At 38.4% G+C, this 26,472-nt stretch overlaps 1 protein-coding gene across 1 annotated transcript in view; it reads left to right on the forward strand.

The window, feature by feature from the left end:
* ATF6 (activating transcription factor 6) overlaps window positions 1–26,472 on the forward strand; it is a 235,559-nt gene that overhangs the window by 80,388 nt on the left and 128,699 nt on the right. Inside the window, exons 11-14 of the mRNA XM_070366586.1 lie at window positions 2,779–2,892; window positions 3,970–4,069; window positions 14,199–14,266; window positions 18,250–18,364. Of these exons, the coding sequence (XP_070222687.1) occupies window positions 2,779–2,892; window positions 3,970–4,069; window positions 14,199–14,266; window positions 18,250–18,364 (397 nt within the window). The remainder of the gene's footprint in view (window positions 1–2,778; window positions 2,893–3,969; window positions 4,070–14,198; window positions 14,267–18,249; window positions 18,365–26,472) is intronic.

A 26,472-nucleotide genomic window follows, 5' to 3' on the forward strand; every position in this document is an offset into this window, starting at 1 on the left:
TTCTCCTTTAGTATTGCTGCAGTTTTGTTTCCTCTGTTTTCATTGGCTCTGCTTCATCTTTGTAGGCTCCTCTTCTATCCAAATCCTAACGTATAGAACTGTGAGCTTTTTTTCCCTTTATGCCATAATTTAGCACACAGTCCATTTCTGTATATCGCGATGACTCTCTTTGATTTCCTGCCCAGACTTCTGAGTCTCCAAAGTCATATATCCAGTAGTTCCTTCACTTCTCTTAACATTTCGAACTTAACCCCTGCACAGTGAAACTCTAGGTCCTTTTCCATACTCAGGTTCCACCCGCTTCTGTACAGCACGCTTCGTCATTTCTGTTGCTCAAGCCAGAAACCCTGGTTCCTCCCTTTCAACAAGTGCTATTGATATTCTTTCCAAACATTATCTTGAATTGGTTCATTGTTTATCTTCACTGCCACCACCTTAGTCATAGTATCTTCAGCTCTTGCCCAGATTGCTGTTGATCTCTCCTGAGAGAGAATTTACCAAGCACAAGGCAGAGTGGTCTTCCACTCTGACTGGTCTCCCAGCTTCCCCTTTTGCCTCCATCAAAACTGGTTTTGGTACAATAGCAAGGGATACATATAAATTAAAAATATATCACTTCTCTACCTAACACCTTTTTGTGGCTCCTTATTACATTTAGTAATTCCTTACCATGATTGGTCTCCATCTTACCAAACATCTTGTGCCTCCCTCACTTGCTTACAATTTTCCGCTGGTGAGTTTTCCTTAATTCCATAAAGCCTCCCTTTTCCCACCTGCCTCTATCTAGAACACTCTTCCCCCAGTTTTTATAGGTTTGGCTTCTTGCCATCCTCTACGCCTTGTCTTAAATACCTTCTCCTTCTCGGACCATTTTATCTGAAGTAGGCATTGTCATTTGGTTTTCTATCTCAACCATATGTTTTTTTTCATAGCTCTTACCTCAGTTTGGATTTATTCTCTGTGTTTGTTTTCTTGTATTTGGTCCATCTTCTCCATCAAGATCATGGAGGATTGGACTTCATTTCCCTGTTCCCTGTTGGAATTCCATCACCTAGCACAGTATCTGGCATATAGTTGGTTTTCAAAAATATCTATTGTTGATTGAAAAGCACAAATCTAGCCATGTCCAATTTTGTGTTTTTCTTTTTGAATTTTAATAAATCTAGTTTTCTAAATCCAGAGTATTGTATATAAAGAAATTCAAGACAGAATTCAGATTTCTTAGTAAGAAAGGTTAAAATAGCAGACTGACTGGAATAAATAGCAATAATATCCTCAACTCAGATTAGGATCTGATTAGGATTTTCAACCCACATTTTGCTCACTACATCATACCCCGGATATGAATTCACGTGATAGAGATCACTGTGATGATTAGGAAAGTATATTTTTTAAAGCTAATGGAATAACTGGTTAATGTCAGTCAGGTGTTTTATTAGGGATTCCTCCCTGATTCTAATATTTAACTTTTCAAGGCTTTTACTTTTCTCCTGCCAAGTATTTTATGCTTTTCCTTTCCCCTACCACACACAGATTTTTTTTTTTCATTATTTTTAATCCGAGGATAATTGTTTTACAATATTGTATTGGTTTCTTCCATACAACAGCATGAAGCAGCCGTAAGTATATATATGTCTCCCTCTTGAACCTCCCCCTGCCCCCTCCAGCCTCCCCCACCCTCCAGGCTGTCACAGAGAACCGTGTTGAGCTCCCCGTGTGGCATAGCCACTTCCCGTTAGCTGTCTGTTTCACATATCGCACTGTACATGTCTCAGTGCTGCTCTCTCAGTTTGTCCTATCCGCTCCTTCCCCTGCTGTGTCCAGAGTCTGTTTTCTACCCTGTAAAGAGGTTCATCAGTACTGGTTTTTTCTAGATTCCATACATATGCATTAATACATGATATTTATTTTTCTATTTCTGACTCACGTCACTGTATAACAGGCTCTAGATTTATCCACTTCACTAGGACTGACCGAAACATGTTCCTTTTTATGGCTGAGTGATATTTTATTGTATATATATGCCACAACGTCTTTGTCTGTTCATCTGTCAGTGGACATCTAGGTTGCTTCCATGTGCTGGCTATTGCAAATAGTGCTGTAATGAACACTGGGATATATACACAGACACTCTTTTAAGGAGACTGTTCAGTTCTCTTATCACAGTGTTGAGAATGAGCACAAACTTCAGTCCTGGTTACATAATACTTCACTGTCGGTCGTAAGTCTTTCCTGTCCATCAGTGGGTCTTTCCCCCAGTTTAGCTTCTCACTGTTACCCCTTGTGTTCCAGCATCACTGAGTATGCCTTGAGTTCATTGAAGACGTGAACTGTGTGTTATCATTATATCTCTAGTTTTAAGTACTTAATAATTGGGCAGTAAATGTGAACTACCGTGATAATCTCTTTAGAAAATTGCAAAATGATGTTTGTGCTATATGGTATATATTTCCCCCCATTTTAAATCACATTCACTTCTTGCTTGCAGTATCTTCTATTCAAAATATTTACAAAAATGTTTTTATGGAAGTACAGAAGTGTAGTTGATTTACAGTATTGTGTTAGTGCTGTGTGTACACACACACATTCGTTTTTAACATTCTTTTCCATTATGATTTATCGTAGGATACTGAATATAGTTCTCTGCTGTATAGGAGGACTGTACTGGTTTATATTTTTATTTTCATGAAAACAATACTAGCAATGACTTTCTTATAGCAGACTTCCTCTTAGGAATACAAGACACAAGGCAACACATTTTGTACATTTATGTTTCAGATATGACCATTCTGTTTCAAATGACAAAGCCCTGATGGTGCTAACTGAAGAACCATTACTCTATATTCCTCCGCCTCCCTGTCAGCCCCTGATAAACACAACAGAATCTCTCAGGTGAGTGTTGTCAATTGTTACAGATATAGCTGATTGGGTTCCTGTGCTTAGCTGTGGAACCTAGACAGATATTAATTCAGATTAACCAAATACCTGAGAAAACTCTGAATTATTTCTTGCATAACCATAGGCAGGCATATCAATTGTTCAGTTTCCCCACCAACCTGATAAAGGGGGTATTGGGTCTATTTTATGTGATTATATGGGAGTTGTATGCTTAAATATGTCTTATTTGAAAACTAAAGAATGATATTAATATAAAAATTCAGGGTAAGTGTTAGATTTGTAGGTGGTAACATTCATATTGGAAGGTACCTTTTCAAATTAGGAAGGTAGTAATTTGAAGATATGTGATTCTGGAATCACTTTCACATTAGTGTATTTTTCTTTATTTACTCTTCCCTTGAATTTTTTTTCCTGTGATTTTTGGATCCTATCTACACACCTTAAAAACTGCTTCAGTTTTTTTTTGTGTGTGTGTGGTATGTAGTAATCAACTGTAGAAAACTGAGTATAGTCTGACATCTCCACAACTGCTTTAAAAAGTAAGAAAAATAAAGGGAAGTTATATTTGAACTGGGCTTAAAATTTTTTTTTTTTTTTCAGTTTTGGAAAATTTGGATTATAGTGCCTTAAAAATTCTCTTCCTGAGCAGTTGATTGATTCTTTTTCTTCTCCCCAAACAGCATGCGTTTCAAAGGCCTTGATGCGTCCATCTGTGGTTAGGAGCCCTATGACTTGTTCTGTGCTCTCCAGTATTTGTGTGTACATAGTCCAAGAGCAGAAACAGAAATACTTTGTGGAAAAACTTTTGCATTTAGTATTTATGTTTGGCAGGTATTTAGCTATGATTTTCTTTGAACTTTGAACTCATGATTGAGGAGACTACTATATAAAAATGCAAGTCATTAAAAACAACTAACATTAAGTGTCTTCGCTTTCTTAAGTCAAAAGAATATTGAATCATTAGGCATTTGGAATGCTCTTTGGAACCTCAGAACATGATTAAATTCCTTTCCAATCAGGTGAAACATCTGTTTCTATGAAATATGTTTAATCAATTAAGCTGTTTTATAGGTTAAATCATGAACTTCGAGGATGGGTTCATAGGCACGAAGTGGAAAGGACCAAGTCAAGAAGAATGACAAATAATCAACAGAAAACTCGTATTCTTCAGGTTTGTTTCTGCTTGTCTTTAACAACAGTTGGCATATTTGTGGGCTTCCTTGGTGGCTGAGATAGTAAAGAATCTGCCTGCAATACAGGAGACCCAGGTTCAATCCTTGGGTTGGGACGATCCCCTGGAGAAGGAAATGGCAACCCACTCCAGTATCTTGCTGGGAGAATTCCGTGAACAGAGGAGCCTGGCAGGCCACAGTCCATGGGGTCGCTAAGAGTCAGACCCTACTGAGCTACTAACACTTTGACGATTAAGACTCTCACTTTCACTTGGCATACTTGTTAGAAGGCTTCCTGCAGGTGGGTTGCCGTCTTCCCTGGATGACTTGGGAAGCTTGAACTGTAACCACTTCCTGCTGCCTCCTGCTGCTACTGGTGCAGCTGTCAAGGCCACTGAAGCCCTCCTCCCAGGTTTCACAACACTCATTTAGGTTTTATAGTGCTAGTGCTTCCTGTTCAGGCATGGTGCTCTTTCCTGCTCTGTCTCTCAAATTTGCTTTCAAGTCTGGAGTTGCTATGCATGGGTCTGCATCAGCTGTTCTTGGCACAAAAAACTTAACAAATGATACTGTTTATCTCCTCTGTTCTTAGAACTTTTCAAATGTAGGACAGCTTGGGATTGAAGGCACATCTCCATGGAGAGCATTTTTGTATTTAGACAGGTTATTGACAGCTCTTATTTAGAACCTGTATAGCTGGGCTTCTATCTTAAATTTTTTTTGTTTTTTACCACAAAGTACATTTATAGTCTTTCTGTCATTCCAGTATCTAATACTACTTCTGAATTACTTAGATTGACACATTGCAAGCTCCTAACAAATGTTACCTGTGGTAGTAATAATGAGCCAGGTGCTATCCTGGACTTTGGGAATATAGTAGAGAGTACTATAGAGTCCCTGCCTTCATGGAACTTACATTCTAATGAGAAAGATAAACTATAAACAAGTCAAGTGAAATAAGTCAGACCCAGAAAACATAAATACCGTATGATCTCATTTACATGTGGAATCTTAAAATTCCAGCTGACTAGGACAGTGTTAGGATGGCATCTTCATAAATGGGTGCTATTTGATGATGGAAATGACTTGGTATGGACTACACAGAGCATGTGAATAATGAAGCCATATGTTTATGTCTGGATTCACAGTTTTTAAACAATCATTTACTAAGTCATTTTGCTTTACCTTGAAGAATATAAACTGTTGTTTCACTGACACAAATCAGCAAGATCTAACTTATGGCAAGAAATATTCCATTGAAATGCTGTGCTCTAATGTGGGAAAATGTAAATCTTTTTCACGGTTTCTATCAATGTGAAATAAAATTGAATTCTGACTTAAAAAAAAAAAAAACACACCAAACTCATGGAGGTTGCCAGAGGTGGTGGGTGGAGGCCACAAACTTCTAGTTACGAAATAAAGAAGTCATAGGGACGTAGCTCACTGCATGGTAACCTTAGTTAATAATTCCGTAGTGTATATTTGAAAATTGGAAGAGAATGGATCTTTTGTGTTTTTGGTTGTGCTGGGTCTTCATTGCTGCTCACGGGCTTTCTCTGGTTGTGGAGAGGAGGAGCCGTTCTCTGGCTTTGGTGTGCAGACTTCTCGTTGCGGTGGCTTCTCTCGTTGCAGAGCACAGGCTCCAGGTGTGCTGGCTTCAGTAGTCGCAGCACGCGAACTCAGTAGTTGTGCTGCAAGGGCTTAGTTGCTCCGCAGCGTGTGGAATCTTCCCAGACAAGCGGTAAAACCTGTGTTTGCTGCGTTGGCAGGTGGATTCTTTCTTTTTTTTTTTACTTTTTATTTTGTAGTGGGGTATAGTAGATTAACAATGTTGTGATAGTTTCAGGTAAACGGCTCAGGGACTCAGTCATTCATGTATCCCCAGTCCCCCCTCCCATCCAGGCTGCCACATAACACTGAGCAGATTTCCATGTGCTCTACAGTAGATGGCAGGCAGATTCTTATCCACTGTACCACCAGGGAAATCTGAGAATGGATCTTTAAAGTTCTCATCACGAGGGAGAAGATTAACTTAAAAAAATAAATAAGTATTTAAATACACTCAAAGGGCTTTCCTGGTGGCTCAGGAAAGAATCTGCCTGCAATATAGGAAACCTGGGTTTGATCCCTGGGTCGAGAAGACTCCCTGAAGAAGGGACTGGCAAACCACCCCAGTATTCTTGCCTGGAAAATTCCATGGACAGAGGGGCCTGGTGAGCTACAATCCATGGTGTTGCAAAGTCAGACCCAACTGAGCGACTTTGACTCACTGACTCAAAATTAAAAGTTATTTATAGAAAAAAACAGGGCTAGAGTTTGAATTGAGAGGTGAGTGGCAATTTTAGATTGGGTGGTAAGAGAAGCCTTCTCTAAAGAGATTCCACTTGAGTAAGGTATTGTCAAGGTAATTATTACCAGCTGTCACAAGTCTGGCGTGCTGCAGTTCATGGGGGGGTCACAAAGAGTTGAGCACGACTTAGCAACCAAACAACAGCAGCTGGCCTCAAAATCTCAGTAGCCATTGGAATAGAAATTTGTTCCTCACCCACTCGGAGTTTGAGATAGCTCTCTAGAATGGCTTTCCTCCAAGCAGTGACTAAGGAACCCAGATTCTTCTACATTGTGGCCTCAGCAACTTGAAATCCTTTGCTTCTAGCTTTGGATGTTGAGGAAGAAAGTTTGGAAAATTATGCAAAATATTTTAGGGATAAGGCATGGCCTTTGCCACTGTTCCGTTGACTAAAACTCTGTCACTTTTCCTAGTCTCCCTTGCAGTAGGTTTGGCAAATGTAGTTTTCCTATGTGCTTGGGAAGAAGAGGGTTTTGGTGAGAACACTGCTTTTGCCATAGGCAGAAAATGGAGGAGCAAATAACGTAAAGATCTAGGAGAAAACCTGGAAAAACAGCTTCCAAAGCAAGAGAATAGAAAGTATTAGTGACCCTCAGGAGGAAGCAGTTTATGTATTTGAGGAACATCAAGAATTGGAATAAAGCTGGATTAAAAGCTTCCTTGGTGGTGCAGACGGTAAAGAGTCTGCCTGCAGTGTGGAAGACCCAGGTTCGATCCCTGGGTCAGAAAGATCCCCTGGAGAAGGAAATTGCAGCCCACTCCAGTACTCTTGCCTGGGAAATCCCATGGACAGAGGAGCCTGGCAGGCTCCAGTCCATGGGTTAGCAAAAGAATTGTACACAATTTAGTGACTAAGCATCAACAAGTGACTGACGAAAGTTGTCTCACTGGAGAGTGGTAATGACAAAAGGCTCATTGATGTGGGTTCAGGAGGTAAAAATAAAATGAGAAAATTACTTCAGGATGATTGCCATTAATGGAAACAGAGAAATGGAGTAGCTGTAAGAATCAAGACATTTCATTTTGGGATGGGATATGTTTCACCAGGTTTACCTGGTTATATGCTAATAAAGTGAAATTGCTCAATCATGTCTGACTCTTTTACAACCCCATGGACTGTAGCCTACCAGGCTCCTCCATCCATGGGATTTTCCAGGCAATAGTACTGGAGTGGGGTGCCATTTCCTTCTCCAGGGATCTTCCCAACCCAGGGATCGAACCCAGGTCTCCCGCATTGCAGGCAGATGCTTTACCATCAGCCACCAGGGAAGATAAAGTGAAAGTAAAAGTCACATCCGACTCTTTGCAACCCCATGGACTATCAGTCCAGTCCATGGAATTCTCCAGGTTAGAATACTGGAGTGGGTAGCCGTTCCCTTTTCCAGGGGATCTTCCCAACCCAGGGATTGAACCCAGGTCTTCTGCATTGCAGTCAGATTCTTTACCACAAGGGAAGCTAATGGATATGCTAATGGAACGCCTTAACTATTTGATTATTTGGAAACTAATTGGAAGCAGTATGTATGTTCTAAAGTACATTAAAAGGATATTGAGAAACATGAACTTTTGACCATTAAGGGACTGTTTTCATCTATAAAATAATGAGGGTTAGTCTAAATGAGCTTAAGCTCTGACATCAAGAGTCTCTGATTATCCAGCATGTGTTTCTCTGGGCCACTTACCTTTTGTTCACCTATTATAGCAACTTTATTTGTTGGCAGTACTTCTGGAGGCTACAGGCAATCATTACTAATGTCATAGTTACCTCAAAGTCCCAAAGCTGCTGACTCGCATTGGAATACAACGTCTGTTGCTGCTGCTGCTGCTAAGTCGCTTCAGTCGTGTCCGACTCTGTGCGACCCCATAGATGGCAGCCCAATAGGCTCCTCTGTTCCTGGGGTCCTCCAGGCAAGAATACTGGAGTGGGTTGCCATTTCCTTCTCCAATGCATGAAAGTAAAAAGTGAAAGTGAAGTTGCTCAGTCGTGTCCGACTCTTAGTGACCCCATGGATCTGCAGCCTACCAGGCTCCTCCATCCAAGGGATTTTCCAGGCAAGAGTACTAGAGTGGGGTGCCATTGCCTTCTCCAAATACAATGTCTAGTACTGCCAAAACTCACATCTGCCAAAGCCTATGCGTTAGCTGCCTCCATGGCCAGAGAAAAAAATGAACTCTGTCTCCCTCTGTTTTCCAAATCTGGTGCAAGTGAGTATTATTGGTAGAGCCTAAATTATATATAGACCCTGGTAGCAAAAAAGTTTGGGTAATATAGTTGGGTAAAAAGGCTTTCATCCTTTGTTATACAGGGAAGAGCGAAAAGGGAGCAGGAAGAGACTGTTGCCAGTGGAGAATTCCACACAGCTGGCAAAGTGGGCTTTATGAAAAATAGGTTAAATCATTGGCCTAAATAAGTTTTTTGTCTTATCTTTTGACATATTTTTTCATGTTATTCTTTCCTGTTCATTAGATAAATAAGCAGAGAGTTAACTTTGTAAGGGTGCTTGGTGTTCTTTAATCTTACAGAAATTTTAGTGGAAGATAAAGAATTTTGCTTTAATTTCATGGCTTTTGAACATTTGGAGATTTGTAGTTTAAAATCTTATCTCTTTCTCTGCTATCTTGGGTACATATATTTTTAGTAGGGAGCTTAGATAATGGTAAAAAAATGGGAGTCTTAGCTATTACAGAAAAAAGGAATGACAAGGATAAATCTATGTTTGTTAAAGGTTAAATGAAGTTCTTGATTGGTTAGGGAAAGAAGAATCATTCTGCTTCTTCTGCTGTTGTTGATACCAAAGCATATAAAGAATTCATCTGGTTTTGTTTTTTAGTATACAAAACCTGTATCTACTCTGCTTAGTCTTCTTTGCTAATTTGAACCTTCTTGTGCAAAGGACCTAGTAGTCCAATAAGGTATTCTATAAATTTGACAAATGAACATTATTTTTAAAATTTCTGTCATCTCTAAGCCTTATATTCTTGATTTGATTTGTCCTATTTCATAATTCTACCCTCTTCCTGGACTGTGAGTTATTAGAAAAGATAAAGGGGCAAATTAGTAAAAATATCATTCCAAATGAAGGCAAAATAAAGACATTTTCAGACAGATAAAAACTGAGATAATTTGTCTCCAGAAGATCTGCGGTGTAAGAAATACTAACATGAGTTTTTTAGACTAAGGGAAATGGTACCAGACAGAACACCAGATTATCCAGAGTGAAAGCACCACAATGGGTAAATATCTGGATAAAAATAAATGGCTGTTTGTTTTGTTTGTTTTAGTATCTTTATTTTATTTGTGTATATCAAAGTCTTTAAAAGACTAGTATCTTAAAAAAAAAACTTTTTATTTTGTATTGGGGTATAGCCGATTAACAATGTGATAGTTTCAGGTGAGCAACGAAGGGGCTCAGCCATACATATGCATGTATCCATTCTCCCTCAGACTCCCCCAGGATGGCATCCAGGCTGCCACATAACACCGACAGAGTTCCATGTGCTATATGCACAGTAGGTCCTTGCTGGTTATCTGTTTTAAATATAGCAGTGTGTACATGTCCATCCCAAGCTCCCTAACTAGCTCTTTACCCATTTTCTAAGTCTAAGTGTCTTTCTGTTTTGTAAGTTTATTTTTATCATGTCTTTTTAGAAAAAAAGATTTCACATGTAAGGGATGTCATATGATTTTTCTCTTTCTCTGTCTGACTTAACTTCACTCACTATGACAATCTCTAGGTCCATCCATGTTGCTGCAAAATGGCATTATTTCATTCTTTTTAATGGCTAAGTAATATTCCAGTGTGTATGTGTACCCCATCTGCTTTATCCATTCCTCTGTTGATGGACATGTAGGTTGCTTCCATGTCTTGGCTGTTGTAAACAGTGCTGCAATGAACATTGGGGTGCATGTATCATTTGAGATCATGTTTTTCTCCAGATATATGCCCAGGAGTGGGACTGCAGGGTCATATGGTAGCTCTGTTTTTGTCTTTTTTAAGGAACCTCCATACTGTTCTTCACACTGGCTGTACCAATTTAAATTCCCACGAACAATGTAGGAGGGTTCCCTTCTCTCTACACCTTCTCTAGCATTTATTGTTTGTGGATTTTTCGATGATAGCCATTTTGATAATTAACCGTGTTGAACATCTTTTCAGGTGCCTCTTGACCATCTGTATGTCTTCATTGGAGAAATGTCTATTTAGGTCTTCTGCCCATTTTTTGATTGGATTGTTTGTTTTGATGCTTTTAAGCATCATGAGCTGTTTGTAAATTTTGGAGACTAATCCCTTGTCAGTCACATCATTTGTAAATATTTTCTCCCAATCTGTGGGTTGTCTTTTTGTCTTATTTATTGTTTCCTTTTCTGTGTAAAAGCTTTTGAGTTTAAGTAGGTGTCATTTGTTTATTTTTGTTTTTATTTCCATTATTGTGGGAGACAGATTGAAAAATATACTGCTGCGATTTCTGTCAGAGTCTTCTGCCTATGTTTTCCTCTAGTAGTTTTATAGTGTCCAGTCTCACATTTAGGTCTTTAATCCATTTTGACCTTATTTTCATGTATGGTATTAAAGAATGATCTTATTTCATTTTTTTCCATGTAGTGTCCTATTTTCCCGGCTCCGTTTGTTGAAGAGACTGTTTTTTAATACTGTGTATTCTTGCCTCCTTTGTCATAAACTGACCATAGGTGCATGGGTTCATTTCTGGGTTTTCTGTCCTGTTCCACTGATGAATATTTCTATTTTTGTGCCGGTATCATACTCTTTTCGATGACTATAGCTTTATAGTATAGCCTGAAGTCAGGGACCCTGATTCTTCCAGCTCCATTTTTTTTTTTTTTCCTACATTGCTTTAGCTATTTGAGATCTTAAGAAGACTATTTTAAAAGCAAAACTTGCAGCAGCTTGTTGTGGGGTTTATAGTTTGTTTTGATGTAAAATATTAGATAATAAGAACAAAAAGGGAGGGGGATAAATGGAATTATACTCTTATGAAGTTTTTATATTGTTCAAGTAATATTTGAAGGTAGACTAGTAGCTTAAAGATCAAAGTATAATCTCTAGAGCAACCACTAAAAATGAGCACAAGGAATAGTTAAAAAGGTGATATCCGCAGTAAAAATGGAATGCTAAAAAAGTGTATATTTCAGCCAAAAGAATAAACAAATAAAGAATAATTAGGATAAATAGAAAATATATACCAGGGTAGTAGAAACAAACTCAACTATATTAGCAATTAAAGTTAATGGCCTAAACTTATCAATTAAAAGGGAGAAATTATCAAACTAGATTTTTTAAAAGGGAAGACTCAACTATATGCTGTTTGTAAGAAATGACATTTTAAACGTAAAGACACAGACAGATGCAAAATAAAGGGTGAAGTGTATTTTATGTGCAAGCACTAAGCATTAGAATGCTGATGTGGCTATGTTAATCAAACAAAGTAGATAGGGAATATTACAGAAGACAAAGAAATTTTGTGTTGAGAGAAGGAGCATTAAATCAAGTTCTAACAATTCTAAATGCATAGGCTCCAAATAACAAAGTTTCAAAAACATAGTGCAGAAAAATGACAGAACCAAAGGGAAAACAAATCTACAACATAACTGGAGATTTTAACATCTTTCTCACTTCTATGTAAATGTCTCACTTTTTTTTTCTGATCATAACCTCGTGCTAAGTCCACAGAGCTAAAAATGTTGATGTTCACAGCCAAATTTTCATAAGTCCCGCTATTTATTGGTGTAAATCTTGAATAGGTAAATGGCATGTTGAGGTTCTGTTTGCCTGCTGTCTCTGTAAGTCACTCAGCTTTCTTTAAAGCCTACCCACTCATTTCTGAGTCTATGAAAAGAAGTCTGACTTTTTTCAGACTTCTGTGCTTATTTCATATGTGCCAAAGTAGCAAAATCATTTAAAATTCATCAGCTATTTAATCTGTTTATTTTAACATTTATATTATCCACTAGCTGTAGTTTAATTTTGGCTTTATTTGCTACTTCATAAGCATAACAGTAAGTATAATATTTTATTATTTAAGTATCTTTTTCTTTTCATTTTATGTGTGCTCTTTTTACTTTTGTTTAATGCATTTTTGAGCACTTACTATATTTAAGACCTACATTAGTTTTTCATAAAATAAGACCCTTGACTTGTTACAGAGCCAGGAATTGGAAACCCTCTGTTCATCCCTGCATATTGGTTCCGTCTACCACCAAACAAAATCGTTCCCTCTTCTCTTCCCTTAACCCTTTGTATATTCTTGTGTTTTAGCATTATACTGTATTGTCTTCCCAGTTACACTACAAGCTTCTTGATGGCAGAAATCAAATTCTGTAGCACCTGTACATGTAGTAGGCACATTCTATGAAAGTTTGATTGCTGAAGGAAGAATGGATGGATATAGTAACGAACAAATGCTAGTAATCTTGTGATTAAAGTTAGTTAAGTCTCTGACAAAGTAATAGTAAAGTCAATTCCTAATGTGCTCTTGAACTCTGATAGTCTTATAAAACTTTTTTGAAGATCAGTTTACAAAGCTGCCAGGGTATATAAGAAGACATAGTGCAAAGCAGATGCTAAGTGGGAGAGAAGTTTCTACCATAATCTATGTAGATCACTAATGGTTGCAGAAGGCGAAGAGTCACTGGTGAGATCTCTTAGTGATGGACTAGTCTATAGGTCTGTTTATGCACGAAGACCTTTGTGTTTACTCAAAGTAAACTTTCAGTTCAGTTCAGTTCAGTTCAGTCTCTCAGTCGTGTCTGACTCTTTGCGACCCCATGATTCACAGCATGCCAGGCCTCCCTGTCTATCATGAACTCCCGGAGTTCACCCAAACTCATGTCCATCGAGTCAGTGATGCCATCCAGCCATCTCATCCTCTGTCGCCCCCTTCTCCTCCTGCCCCCAATCCCTCCCAGCATCAGGGTCATGCGAAGAGTTGACTCACTGGAAAAAGTAAACATTAGGATTTAGTTTTGTTATGGACCTTTCATACTTTGGGCTTCCCTTGTGGCTGCAATGTGGGAGATGTATCCCTGGGTTGGGAAGATCCCCTGGAGAAGGGAAAGGCTACACACTCCAGTATTCTGGCCTAGAAAATTCCATGGACTGTATAGTCCAGGAGTCAGCAAAGGGTCTGATATGACTGAGCGACTTTCACTTTCACTTTCTTCTCATACTTTAGGAAATTTTCATTGGGAAAATAATTATTTGAGACAAACACAAGTTGTTAATGATTTCCCTGGTGGCTCTGACAGTAAGAATCTCCCTGCAATGCAATGGGTCTGGGTTTGATCCCTGGAGAAGATCCCCTGGAGAAGGGAATGGCTACACACTCCAGTATTCTTGCATGGAGAATTCCATGGACAGGGGAGCCTGGTGGGCTATAGCCCAAGGGATCGCAAAGAGTCAGTCATGCCTGAGCAACTAATGCTTAAATTGTTATACATTCAGTAATACTTGTATGAGCTGGTCATAAAACCTGTGATACTTGGATTAAGTTTTGTGGCTATATCTTGAATCTTTATGGGAAGTCCCTTAAATGTCTTACTGTCCATAAGACACATCTTTCAGCCCAGAATATGACCAAATGAGTTCTAATTTGTTTATTGGTATTTAGTTATGTAAGCTTAATATGTCAGAATATTCATGAAAAAAACTTTTAAGAATACTTTAATGAAGTTTAGTAAATGTAAATATAGAATGAGTCAATATAGGAAACTTTTCATATAATTTCATTATGTAACATTAACACATTTTCTTTTCTTTCAGGGTGCTCTGGAACAGGGCTCAAATTCTCAGCTCATGGCTGTCCAATACACAGAAACCACTAGTATCAGGTGAGAAAGTGTGGAGGCTCTTGGTTAAGGAATTCTAAATACCTAGTATTTTCCCCTGCAGAAGGAAATGACAACCCACTCCAGCATTCTTGCCTGGAGAATCCCAGGGACGGAGGAGCCTGTTGGGTGCTGTCTGTGGGGTCGCCCAGAGTCAGACACGACTGATGCAACTTAGCAGCAGCAGCAGCAGTATTTCAGTAAAGTTGAAATGCACACTTTGCTTCCATCTTAAACTTGTTCTCCTCATTATATTATAGAAACAGATTGTTCAGTTATATGTAGTAACTTATAGATCTCTGTAACCAGAATATTTTATTCAATTACTATGTGTATGTTAAAAATATATCATTTTTTGACACATTATTATGATGGCATATTATTTCTTCATTAGTTAAAAATGTTTTTAATCTCTTAGTTCAGTCGCTAAGTTGTGTCCAACTCTTTGTGAGCCCATGGACTGCAGCACGCCAGGTCTCTCTGTCCATCACCAAGTCCCAGAGCTTACTCAAATTCATGTCCATTGAGTCAGTAATGCCATCCAACCATCTCATCCTCCGTTTTTTCCCTTTCTCCTCGTGCCTTGAATTTTTCCCAGCATCAGGGTCTTTTCAAATGAGTCAGTTCTTCACATCAGGTGGCCAAAGTATTGGAGTTTCAGCTTCAGCATCAGTCCTTCCAATGAATATTCAGGACTGATCTCCTTTAGGATGGACTGGTTGGATCTCCTTACAGTCCAAGGGACTCTCAAGAGTCTTCTCCAACACCACAGTTCAAAAGCATCAATTCTTCTGCACTCAGCTTTCTTTATAGTCCAACTCTCACTTCCATACATGACCACTGGAAAAACCATAGCCTTGACTAGACGGACATTTTTGGTAAAGTAATGTCTCTGCTTTTTAATATGCTGTCTAGGTTGGTCATAACTTTTCTTCCAAGGAGCAAGCGTCTTTGAATTTCATGGCTGCAGTCACCATTTGCTGTGATTTTGGAGCCCAAAAAACAAGTCTGTCACTGTTTTCCCATCTGTTTGCCATGAAGTGATGGGAACAGATGCCATAATCTTAGTTTTCTGAATATTGAGCTTTAAGCCAACTTTTTCACTCTCCTCTTTCACTTTCAACAAGAGGCTCTTCAGTTCTCCTTTGCTTTCTGCCATAAGGGTGGTGTCATCTGCGTATCTGAGGTTATTGATATTTCTCCTGGAAATCTTGATTCCAGCTTGTGCTTCATCCAGCCCAGCATTTCTCATGATATACTCTGCATATAAGTTAAATAAGCAGGGTGACAATATACAACCTTGACATACTCCTTTCCCTATTTGGAACCAGTCTGTTGTTCCATGTCCAGTTCTAACTGTTGCTTCCTGACCTGCATAGAGATTTCTCAAGAGGCAAGTCAGGTGGTCTGGTATTCCCATCTCTTGAACAATTTTCCACAGTTTGTTGTGGTCCACACAGTCAAAGCCTTTGGCATAGTCAAAAGCAGAAGTAGATGTTTTTCTGGAACTCTCTTGCTTTTTTAATGATCCAACAGATGTTGGCAGTCTGAAATCCAGCCTGAACATCTGGAAGTTCACAGTTCACATACCACTGAAGCCTGGCTTGAAAAATTTTGAGCATTACTTTGCTAGCATGTGAGATGAGTGCAATTGTGCGGTCGTTTGAGTATTCTTTGGCATTGCCTTTCTTTGGGATTGGAATGAAAACTGACCCTTTCCAGTCCTGTGGCCACTGCTGAGTTTTCCAAAGTTGCTGGCATATTGAGAGCAGCACTTTCAAAGCATCATCTTTTAGGAGTTGACATAGCTCAACTGGAATTCCATCACCTCCACTAGCTTTGTTTGTAGTGATGCTTCCTAAGGCCCACCTGACTTCACATTCCAGGATGTCTGGCTCTAGGCTGGTGATCACACCATCGTGATTATCTGGGTTATGAAGATCTTTTTTGTACAGTTCTTCTGTGTATTCTTGCCACCTCTTCTTAATATCTTCTGCTTCTGTTAGGTCCATACCATTTCTGTCCTTTTTCATGCCCATTTTTGCATAAAATGTTCCTTTGGTATCTCTAATTTTCTTGAAGAGATCTGTAGACTTTCGCATTCTGTTGTTTTCCTCTATTTCTTTGCACTGGTCACTGAGGAAGGCTTTCTTATCTCTCCTTGCTATTCTTTGGAACTCTACATTCAAATGGGAATATTTTTCCTTTTCTCTTTGCCTTTTGCTTCTCTTCTTTTCACAGCTATCTGTAAGGCCTCCTCCGAAAACCATTTTGCCTTTTTGCATTTCTTTTAATCCCAAACTTAATATTTAAAACTGAAAACTGCTTGAACCTAAACTGCTATTTAAAAAACAGTTTTTAAAAAATGTTTTAAAGTGAATTATAGTTGACCTTCTTTATTCATGCATTCTGTATTTATGAATCCTCTTACTTGAGAAAATTTATTTGTACCGCCAATCAATATTCAAGGTACTTTCATGGTCATTTGCATTCCCAGGTGAATTTCAGCAAAGCAGTACTTTGGCTTCCTGTTTCAGCTCTCATACTATAAACACTTGTCCTTTCTGAGATCTATTTAGTGCCGTAGTTTTTACATTGTATGATTTTTGCTTTTAAATTCATCATTTAAAATTGCCTACAAGCATAGTTCTGCAGTGTGCTGCCTAGTTTTGCGAGAGCCCGAGAAGGCTGTATTGTGCTGTGTAGAGAAAACGTGTATTAGATAAGCTTCGTGTGTACACGGGTTACAGTGCTGTTGCCTGTGAGTGCTTTGTTAATGAGTGAGCAGTGTTTGTTAAAGAAAGTGTCTTTAAATGGAAACATGTAAAGCAAGGTTATATGATGATCAGTTCACAAAAATGCTGTAACTAAGGGCTCACAGGAATCTCACCTGGATTTCCCTTAGGAGAACGGTTCAGTGTTTTCTAGTTCAGAGTTCGCACTGACTTTATAGAACGTAACTACCGTAAATAATAAGAGTTGTACAGGTAAAATATTATAGTTAGAAATGGCCTATTGAGTACATGAAACTATTTCAAAGGAAGTTTTTATGGCTCATTTATAATTTCCTTTTAGGTCAATCTTTCCGTCCTCTTAAGTTAGTAACAGTTTGAAGATATAGAAGAACCTATAAGAATTAAATATATATGATTTTTGTTTTTGAAGAAAGATAAACATTTTTTTTACTCTCTTTAACTTTTGGGTGTTAGCTTACTGTGCTAAACAATAAAAGACCCTGAAAATATTATTAAGAACTATATTAACACCATTTGAGTACATCTTTCAGGATATGATGTGGTTTGAGGTATTACATTTTTAGATATAATTTTATCAAGGCACTGACATGATACTTTTAATATCTATGGCTAATCATTGTTGAGTGGCTCCTATGCAAAAGGACCCATAGGAGTAACATGGTTGGTACGAACATCTCTGACCCCAGGGACAGTCCTGAAAGGTTTATGTAGTTACCCTCATTTTACTGATGAGGAAAATGAAGTTGCTCTGGGATGGATTTCCCCCACAATTCCCCAATTGAGGGGTGGAACAGGAATTCAGAGACAGGTATATTTGTTTCCAAATCCTAAGCTCTTTTTCACCTTTTGTACAGCCTCATAAGCAAGTATGCATTCACAGATTTGACAGAACGGTGAAAAAGAACTTTTCCTCAGACTTAATTTTTCTTACCAAAATTTTAAAATCATGCAAACTGATGTAGAAGTCTGTTTTCTGGTACTTCTGTTGTTTTTACGTGCTTTGCAGTGCACTTGACTGGTACATTTAGAGCATTCAGAAATGAGAGTTTAGCTCTAGTGAACTGGATCTTAGCTTTTCAAAATGTTATTGCAAAAATTGCTGCCAAAATGCTACTAATATTCTGGTTGAGAGAGATTCTTATGATTCAGATGTCACCTTAGATTAGGAAGCATTTTTGAGTGGATAGAAATTCATCAGTTTAAGAGCACTTTGCCATTTTCTTACTTCAGCAGGAACTCAGGGAGTGAGCTACAGGTGTATTATGCTTCACCCAGAAGTTACCAAGACTTCTTTGAAGCTATCCGCAGAAGGGGAGACACGTTTTATGTTGTGTCGTTTCGAAGGGTAAGTTCATTTGGAGAGAATAAAAGAAATATTTTTGAATATTTGCTGTACATAAGGCATTGGGCTGCATACTATGGAAGATAAAAATATATGAGATGGGAAGCAATATACAATAAATTGTATGAGTAGAACACTCTAAGTGCTATAATACAAGCTTGACCTTGAGCTGTTCAAGTTATGAAGAACATGGAGTTGATACCAGACACTATTTAGAAAATATAAGCTGCTTATTGATTTTTATTCTTTGTTGTCCCTATAGCCATATTTTTTGTTTATAACTAAAGGAGAAGTAAAAACATAAAAATTTCTTTTTAGGTTTTATGGTGGTTTGGTTTTCCCATTTGGTTAATGGAAAGTAGAGTTCCTAAATTTTAGCTTAATATGAGTTATGGGCTGATTAATACATTACATGTGGAATGTTTGAATCTATGTGACTGAGACTTCCTATTCTTTTCTCTCTCCTTCATCAAGCATTTACTCTTATTAGTGAAGAATGTATAAGATAATTAGTCACTCATGCAAAAGAAAATGTTTATATGACCACTTCTGAATGTTACAAATGTTAGACTAAATGGGGTAAAACGCATAGCTTATTTTCATGCCATCTACTTTTCCTCTAAAATGAAAATACATTTTTCATAGAATTACCATTTGAATATCTCTCGTAAAGTGCTGTATGTTAAACCAGTAACATATGAATAGGTTAGAATTTCTTAGTAGTTTGTATCCTAGGTTTTTCTTTTTCTTTTTTTAAAGAATGTGGAGAGGCATGATAGAAATAAGCATATGCTGACAGTAAATGATGCATTCTCTGATTATTGTCACAACTCACTATCACTGAAATTTTCAGTTAATTCTTTTCCTGAAGTATAAATATTTAGTGGCTCAGAATTTTGGACTCGAAGATTAGGGCAGTCAAACATTTCATGTATGTGTAGTCGTTAATCAAATGTGTTAGGAGATTTGGGATACTCTAGTGAAGGTATCTCATGACTTCTGCCTTTTCTCAAAAACTCCCTGTGCTCAGTCTATTCTCTCAGATGTAATCGGTGTGTTTCTATACTGCACCAGCCTCAAAGTTCATTTTTAGCAGCAAGGGGGCAGCTGAAAACAGGGTTTCGGCAAGGCTCCAGCTCTACTGGCTGATGAGAACTTGGTGTTGCTTTGGGTTGACACAGTCATGTTGGGGGGAAATGTAAATGGGATCCAGCACTATGAAGAAGAGACTCGATGGGTGTTAAAACGAACGTGTTGATGTGTATATATAATGAATATAACCACAAAAGAAGCACTGAAATAGCTGAATACTTTTCCTTAGGTTTGGGATAATTTCTGTATTATTTGATGAAAACAGTACAGTATACATTAAAAGTAGCAATTGTCAAGCCACAGATTGACATCATGACTAGTAACATTTTTCTAGGGAGGATAACAAGTATTTGTTACGAAGAAAATTATTGTAGCCTTAAAAGGACTGTGTTTTTACAAAGGAAGACGAATGCTGTTCTTTTCTTTTAATGAATATGTTACATTTCTTACATTTGTAAAAGCTAATTCTCATTAGTTTGCTGTGAAAAGTGCTACTAGAAAATTATTTGTCACCCTCCCTGCAACCTTCTGATGTTCTGGAAGGAACTGTCTCATGTTTAAGCAAACTGTTGGACTCTCACATTCTGTTTGAGTTTTTCATTTCCTAATTACTGATTTATCATATCTTAGTGTTTTATATCAAGGAAAAGTGAGGATAAGCATGAACTGAACTAGATAACAGTCGTTAGAAGTCCTTAGAGAGAGAGAGCATCCTTTTTTACTTTTTCTTGCTTTATTTTTTTTCAACAGTAGGGATAAGGAAGTTAATTTTATCATGATGACTATGTCATTAGACAGGAATTTGATTAAGTCCTGGGTTGTTCTTTTTGTTCTTGCTAAAATGAGAATGAGAGACATAATGATCTCATGCTTACATGCTTAGTTTTCTTTTCCATTTTTTTCAATATAAAATATACTAACAGTTTTATTAAAAAGTTAACTGGCATCATTTTTTGTGCAGAAAGATGTAGAAATCTCAATAAAAATAAATAAGGGAAAAAAAAGAAAGACGTAGAAGTCTTAGTCAGGCTCTTAATTTCATTGACAGAAATTACTGTAATTGATACTGTGTGACTGCATTAGAAATTAAGAAGTGTAGGAATTTTGATGCCCCCGGGTTTTGCTTAGTATAAATGAAAATTAACGGAGCCAATAAGCAAACCATATTGTTTTATTTTATAATTGGACATGTGTTTAACAAATATTTTAATTTATAAAAAAGTAGATGTAGCTATTGACTGTTTAGTATACCATTATTTAATAAACCAACTCTTACATTTCATAGCTTGGAACGTACACTAGTCCTCATGGAGACTTAGAGTAGTGGCTTGTTGTCATTCCTGATTCAACAGCAGCTCCAGTAATTCCACTTTAGTCTTTTTCTCACGTGTCTTATTCAGACTCCCCAAACATAAAGAGCTTGATTATATATATATATATAATTATATGGAATTTCTGCAGTAATCTGGCTCATGACCCATGGTCCATTCATTTGTGACCGAGGAAATAGGGTGGATTTCTTTAAATGTACCAACAAGTTTATGCAGAAGGAATAGCTTGGACTACTAGTTTGAGAAAAAGATTGTGATCAACCATTAGAGCTTCATAAACTGTTTATTATATCACGTAACACCTGCTTTTTTAAAAGAGTTCTTTCTTTATTGGTCCCTAGTTTCTGGTCTCCAAGGCTTGTCTTCTCATATGTATCACAGGCCTCTGAAAGACGGGAAGTGTCATGTGCTTCTTTATGACTACAGCTGACACTCGGCACAATGCCAGTCACTCAGTGTTTATTGAACAAAGCAATTTTATGTATGCTTCACTAAGGGAAAGTTCACGGTTTTTCATCATCGTTTAAGGTGTATATTTACATCTGTTTTGCTTAGAGAAATTTAAATCTATTTTGCTGCTCTAAGAAATAACATGGGCAGTGCCAAATTCCAGCAGAAAGTTCAGTTAGAGATGACCTGTCTTTGCTTTATTTATGGTTGTACTAGCCAGAGATGTATCTTATCAGCTTTGTGCTTATCTCTGAATCGAAGCTTTAGAGCTAAGAAAAAAGTCACCTTGGTGAAATTATTGGAGTGGATTGTTGTTAGACCTTGTTGCTTTTTTTTTGTGTGGAGAAGGGTTGGTGTCTAGTATCTGCAGATTCAAGCAGCGTGAACCAGAAACTTGTAACTTTGGACAAAGAATAAGAAAGACTTTCATAGTGCAGAAAGGTTGACTGGTGATGTTAATGATTCAAAAAGTTTGCCAAAGGTTTATTCCCACGGAAGGCCGTAAAGGAGAGTTTTACAGAATGACAATGACATTTTCTAAGTTAATGCCTAAAGTAATACCGAATACATGCTTAGAAGAGTGGCATCTTTTCTTAACGTATATTATTTGTTTCTTGGAAATTTTTGTTTAGTATATACCTTTATATAAAATCTTTAGAGGCAAGAGGAATTTCTTTAGTAATCAAAGGAAATTAGTGTATAAAGTCTCCTTCAAAAGGATACAGCTCCTTTTGTTTTGGGACTTCACAACTACACATGGATCTTGAAGTTTGGCCATTTACTTATCTCTGCTTTCATAATCTTCTAGCCAGATTCCTTCTCTGGCTGAAAAAAGAAGTGACTAAATGAATTTTGAAAAATACTTGCTATTTTAAAAATATGTCTTTCAAAGAATTAATCTCAAAAATATACAAGCAACTCCTGCAGCTCAATTCCAGAAAAATAGACGACCCAATCAAAAATGGGCCAAAGAACTAAACAGACATTTTTCCAAAGAAGACATACAGATTGCTAACAAACACATGAAGAGATGCTCAACATCACTCATTATCAGAGAAATGCAAATCAAAACCACAATGAGGTACCATCTCACAGCGGTTAGAATGGCTGCGATCCAAAAATCTACAAACAATAAATGTTGGAAAGGGTGCGGGAAAAGGGAACCCTCATACACTGTTGGTGGGAATGCAAACTAGTATAGCCACTACGGAGAACAGTGTGGAGATTCCTTAAAAAACTGGAAATAGAACTGCTATATGACCCAGCAATCCCACTGCTGGGCATACACACTGAGGAAACCAGAGTTGAAAGAGACACGTGTACCCCAGTGTTCATCGCAGCACTGTTCACAATAGCCAGGACATGGAAGCAACTTAGATCCATCAGCGGACAAATGAATAAGAAAGCTGTGGTACATATACACAATGGACTATTACTCAGCCATTAAAAAGAATGCATTTGAATCAGTTCTAATGAGGTGGATGAAACTGGAGCCTATTATACAGAGCAAAGTAAGTCAGAAAGAAAAACACCAATACAGTATACTAACGCATGGAATTTAAAAAGATGGTAACGATGACACTATATGCAAGACAGCAAAAGAGACACAGATGTATAGAACAGTCTTTTAGACTCTGTGGGAGAAGGCGAGGTGGGATGATTTGAGAGAATAGCATTGAAACATGTATATTATCATATGTGAAATAGATTGCCGGTCCAGATTTGGTGCATGAGACAGGGTGCTCAGAACTGGTGCGCTGGGATGACCCTGAGGGATGGAGTGGGGAGGGATGTGGGAGGGAGGGTCAGGATGGGGAACACATGTACACCCATGGTTGATTCATGTCAATGTATGGCAAAAACCACCACAATATTGTAAAGTAATTACCCTTCAATTAAAATAAATTAAAAAAAATGTCTTTTCTTAGAAGAGAGAGACTTAAAAAAAAATCCTTATTTTAGAAGGCTTTTTTCCAAATAAATTGTTAGCTTACTTTAAGATATACTGTTATTCAGGTCTTAAGCACATTATAAAAAATAGAACAGAGTTGTCTGAGGATTCACTTAACCTGAGTTTAGTTAATGATTATATCAAGAGCATTATATATCCATTTTCTTTTTCATTCATATACAAATATGGATACCTTTAATGTATATGGCCATTATAATTTACTTTTGCATTCCAGTCCCCTATAATGAAAAGGACATCTTTTTTTTTTTTTTTTTTTTTTTTTTTTATTTTATTTTTTTTCTAATTTTATTTTATTTTTAAACTTTACATAATTGTATTAGTTTTGCCAAATATCAAAATGAATCTGCCACAGGTATACATGTGTTCCCCATCCCGAGAAAAGGACATCTTTTTTGGGTGTTAGTTTTAGAAGGTCTTGTAGGTCTTCATAGAACCGTTCAACTGCAGCTTCTTCAACATTACTGGTTGGGGCATAGACTTGGATTACTGTGATATTGAATGGTTTGCCTTGGAAACGAACCGAGATCATTCTGTCGTTTTTGAGATTGCATCCAAGTACTGCATTTCGGACTCTTTTGTTGACTATGAGGGCTACTGCATTTCTTCTAAGGGATTCCTGCCCACAGTAGTAGATATAATGGTCGTCTGAGTTACATTCACCCATTCTAGTCCATTTAGTTTGCTGATTCCTAAAATGTCGATGTTCACTCTTGCCATCTCCTGTTTAACCGCTTCCAATTTGCCTTGATTCATGGACCTGACATTCCAGGTTCCTGCAACACTGCTCTTTACAGCAGTGGACTTTGCTTCCATCACCAGTCACATCCACAACTGGGAATTGTTTTGCTTTGTCTCTGTCTCTTAATTCTTTCTGGAATTATTTCTCCACTGATGTCCAGTAGCATATTGGGCACCTACCGAACTGGGGAGGTCTTTCATCTTTCAGTGTCCTATCTTTCTGCCTTTTCATACCCTCCATGGGGTTCTCAACGTGTGAATACTGAAGTGGTTTGCCATTCCCTTCTCCAGTGGGACCACATTTTGTCAGAACTTTCCATCATAATCCATCCGTCTTGGGTGGCCCTATATGGCATGGCTCATAGTTTCATTGAGTTAGACAAGGCTGTGGTCCATGTGATCAGATTGGTTAGTTTTCTGTGCTTGTGGTTTTTAGTCTGTCCTCTGATGGAGAAGGATAAGAAGCTTATGGAAGCTTCCTGATGGGAGAGACTGAGTTAGAAATTGGGTCTTGTTCTGATGTTCAGGGCCATGCTCAGTAAATTTATAATCCAATTTTCTGTTGATGGGTGGGGCTATGTTCCCTCCCTGTTAGTTCAGTTCGGTTGCTCAGTCGAGTCCGACTCTTTGCAGCCCCATAAACTGCAGCACACCAGGCCTCCCTATCCATCACCAGCTCCCGGAGTTCACCCAAACTCATGTCCATCGAGTCGGTGATACCATCCAGCCATCTCATCCTCTGTCATCCCCTTTTCTTCCTGCCCCAAATCCCTCCCAGCATCAAAGTCTTTTCCAATGAGTCAACTCAGCCAGCATGAGGTGGCCAAAGTATTGGAGTTTCAGCTGTTATTTACCGGGGGCCAAACTATGGTGGAGGTAATGAAGATAATGGTGACCTCCTTCAAAGGTCCCATGTATGCACTGCTACACTCAGTGCCCCCAGCCCTGCAGCAGGCCACCGCTGACCCATGCCGCTGCTGGAGACTCCTGGACACTTACCGGCAAGTCTGGATCAGTCTCTTATGGGGTCATTGCTCCTTTCTCCTGGGTCCTGGTGCACATAAAGTTCTTTTTGTGCCCACCAAGAGTTTGTTTCCCAGTCCTGTGCAAGTTCTGGCAGCTCTGTGATGGGGTTAATGGCAACCACCTCCTAGAGGGCTTATGCCACACCCAGGTCTGCTGCACCCAGAACTCCTGCCCCTGCATCAGCCTGCTGCTGACCCGTACCTCCACAGGAGACACTCAAACACAATTCTTAGTCTCAGTCTCTGTGGGATCTCTGGGTCCTGGAGCAGGGCAAAGTCTAATAGAGTTTTGCCAAGAGAACGTACTGGTCATAGCAAACACTCTCTTCCAACAACACAAGAGAAAACTACACATGGACATCACCAGATGGTCAATACCGAAATCAGATTGATTATATTCATTGTAGCCAAAGATGGAGAAGTTCTATACAGTCAGCAAAAACAAGACCAGGAGCTACCTGTGGCATAGACCATGAACTCCTTATTGCCAAATTCAGACTTGAATTGAAAAAAGTACGGAAAACCACTAGACCATTCAGGTTTGACCTAAATCAAATCCCTTACGATTATACAGTGGAAATGACCATTAGATTCAAGGGATTAGATCTGATAGATAGAGTGCTTGAAGAACTATGGACAGAGAGCTTCGTGACATTGTACAGGAGGCAGGCTTCAAGACCATCCCCAAGGAAAAGAAATGCAAAAAGAAAATGATTGTCTGAGGAGGCCTTACAAATAGCTGTGAATAGAAGAGAAGTCAAAGGCAGAGGAGAAAAGGAAAGACATACCCATTTGAATGCAGAGTTCCAAAGAATAGCAAGGAGGGAATGAAAGCCTTCTTCAGTGATCAATGCAAAGAAATAGAGGAAAACAATAGAATGGGAAAGGCTAGAGATCTCTTCAAGGAAATTAGAGATACCAAGGGAACATTTCATGCAAAGATGGGCACAAAAAAGGACAGAAATGGTATGGATCTAACAGAAGCAGAAGATATTAAGAAGAGGTGGCAAGAGTACACAGAAGAACTGTACAAAAAAGATCTTCATGACCCAGGTAATCACGATGGTGTGATCACTGACCTAGAGCCAGACATCCTAGAATGTGAAGTCAAGTGGGCCTTAGAAAGCACCACTACGAACAAAGCTAGTGGAGGTGATAGAATTCCAGTTGAGTTATTTCAAATCCTGAAAGATGATGCTGTGAAAGTGCTGCACTCAATATGCCAGCAAATTTGGGAAACTCAGCAGTGGCCACAGGACTGGAAAAGGTCAGTTTTCATTCCAATCCCAAAGAAAGGCAATGCCAAAGAATGCTCAAACTGCCACACAATTGCATTCATCTCACATGCTAGTAAAGTAATGCTCAAATTTTTCAAGCCAGGCTTCAACGGTACATGAACTGAGAACTTCCAGATGTTCTAGCTGGATTTAGAGAAGGCAGAGGAACCAGGGATCAAATTGCCAAAATCCGTTGGATCATCCAAAAAGCAAGAGTTCCAGAAAA

Source organism: Bos mutus, chromosome 3 (assembly GCF_027580195.1).
Source record: "Bos mutus isolate GX-2022 chromosome 3, NWIPB_WYAK_1.1, whole genome shotgun sequence".
Lineage (NCBI taxonomy): Eukaryota > Metazoa > Chordata > Mammalia > Artiodactyla > Bovidae > Bos > Bos mutus.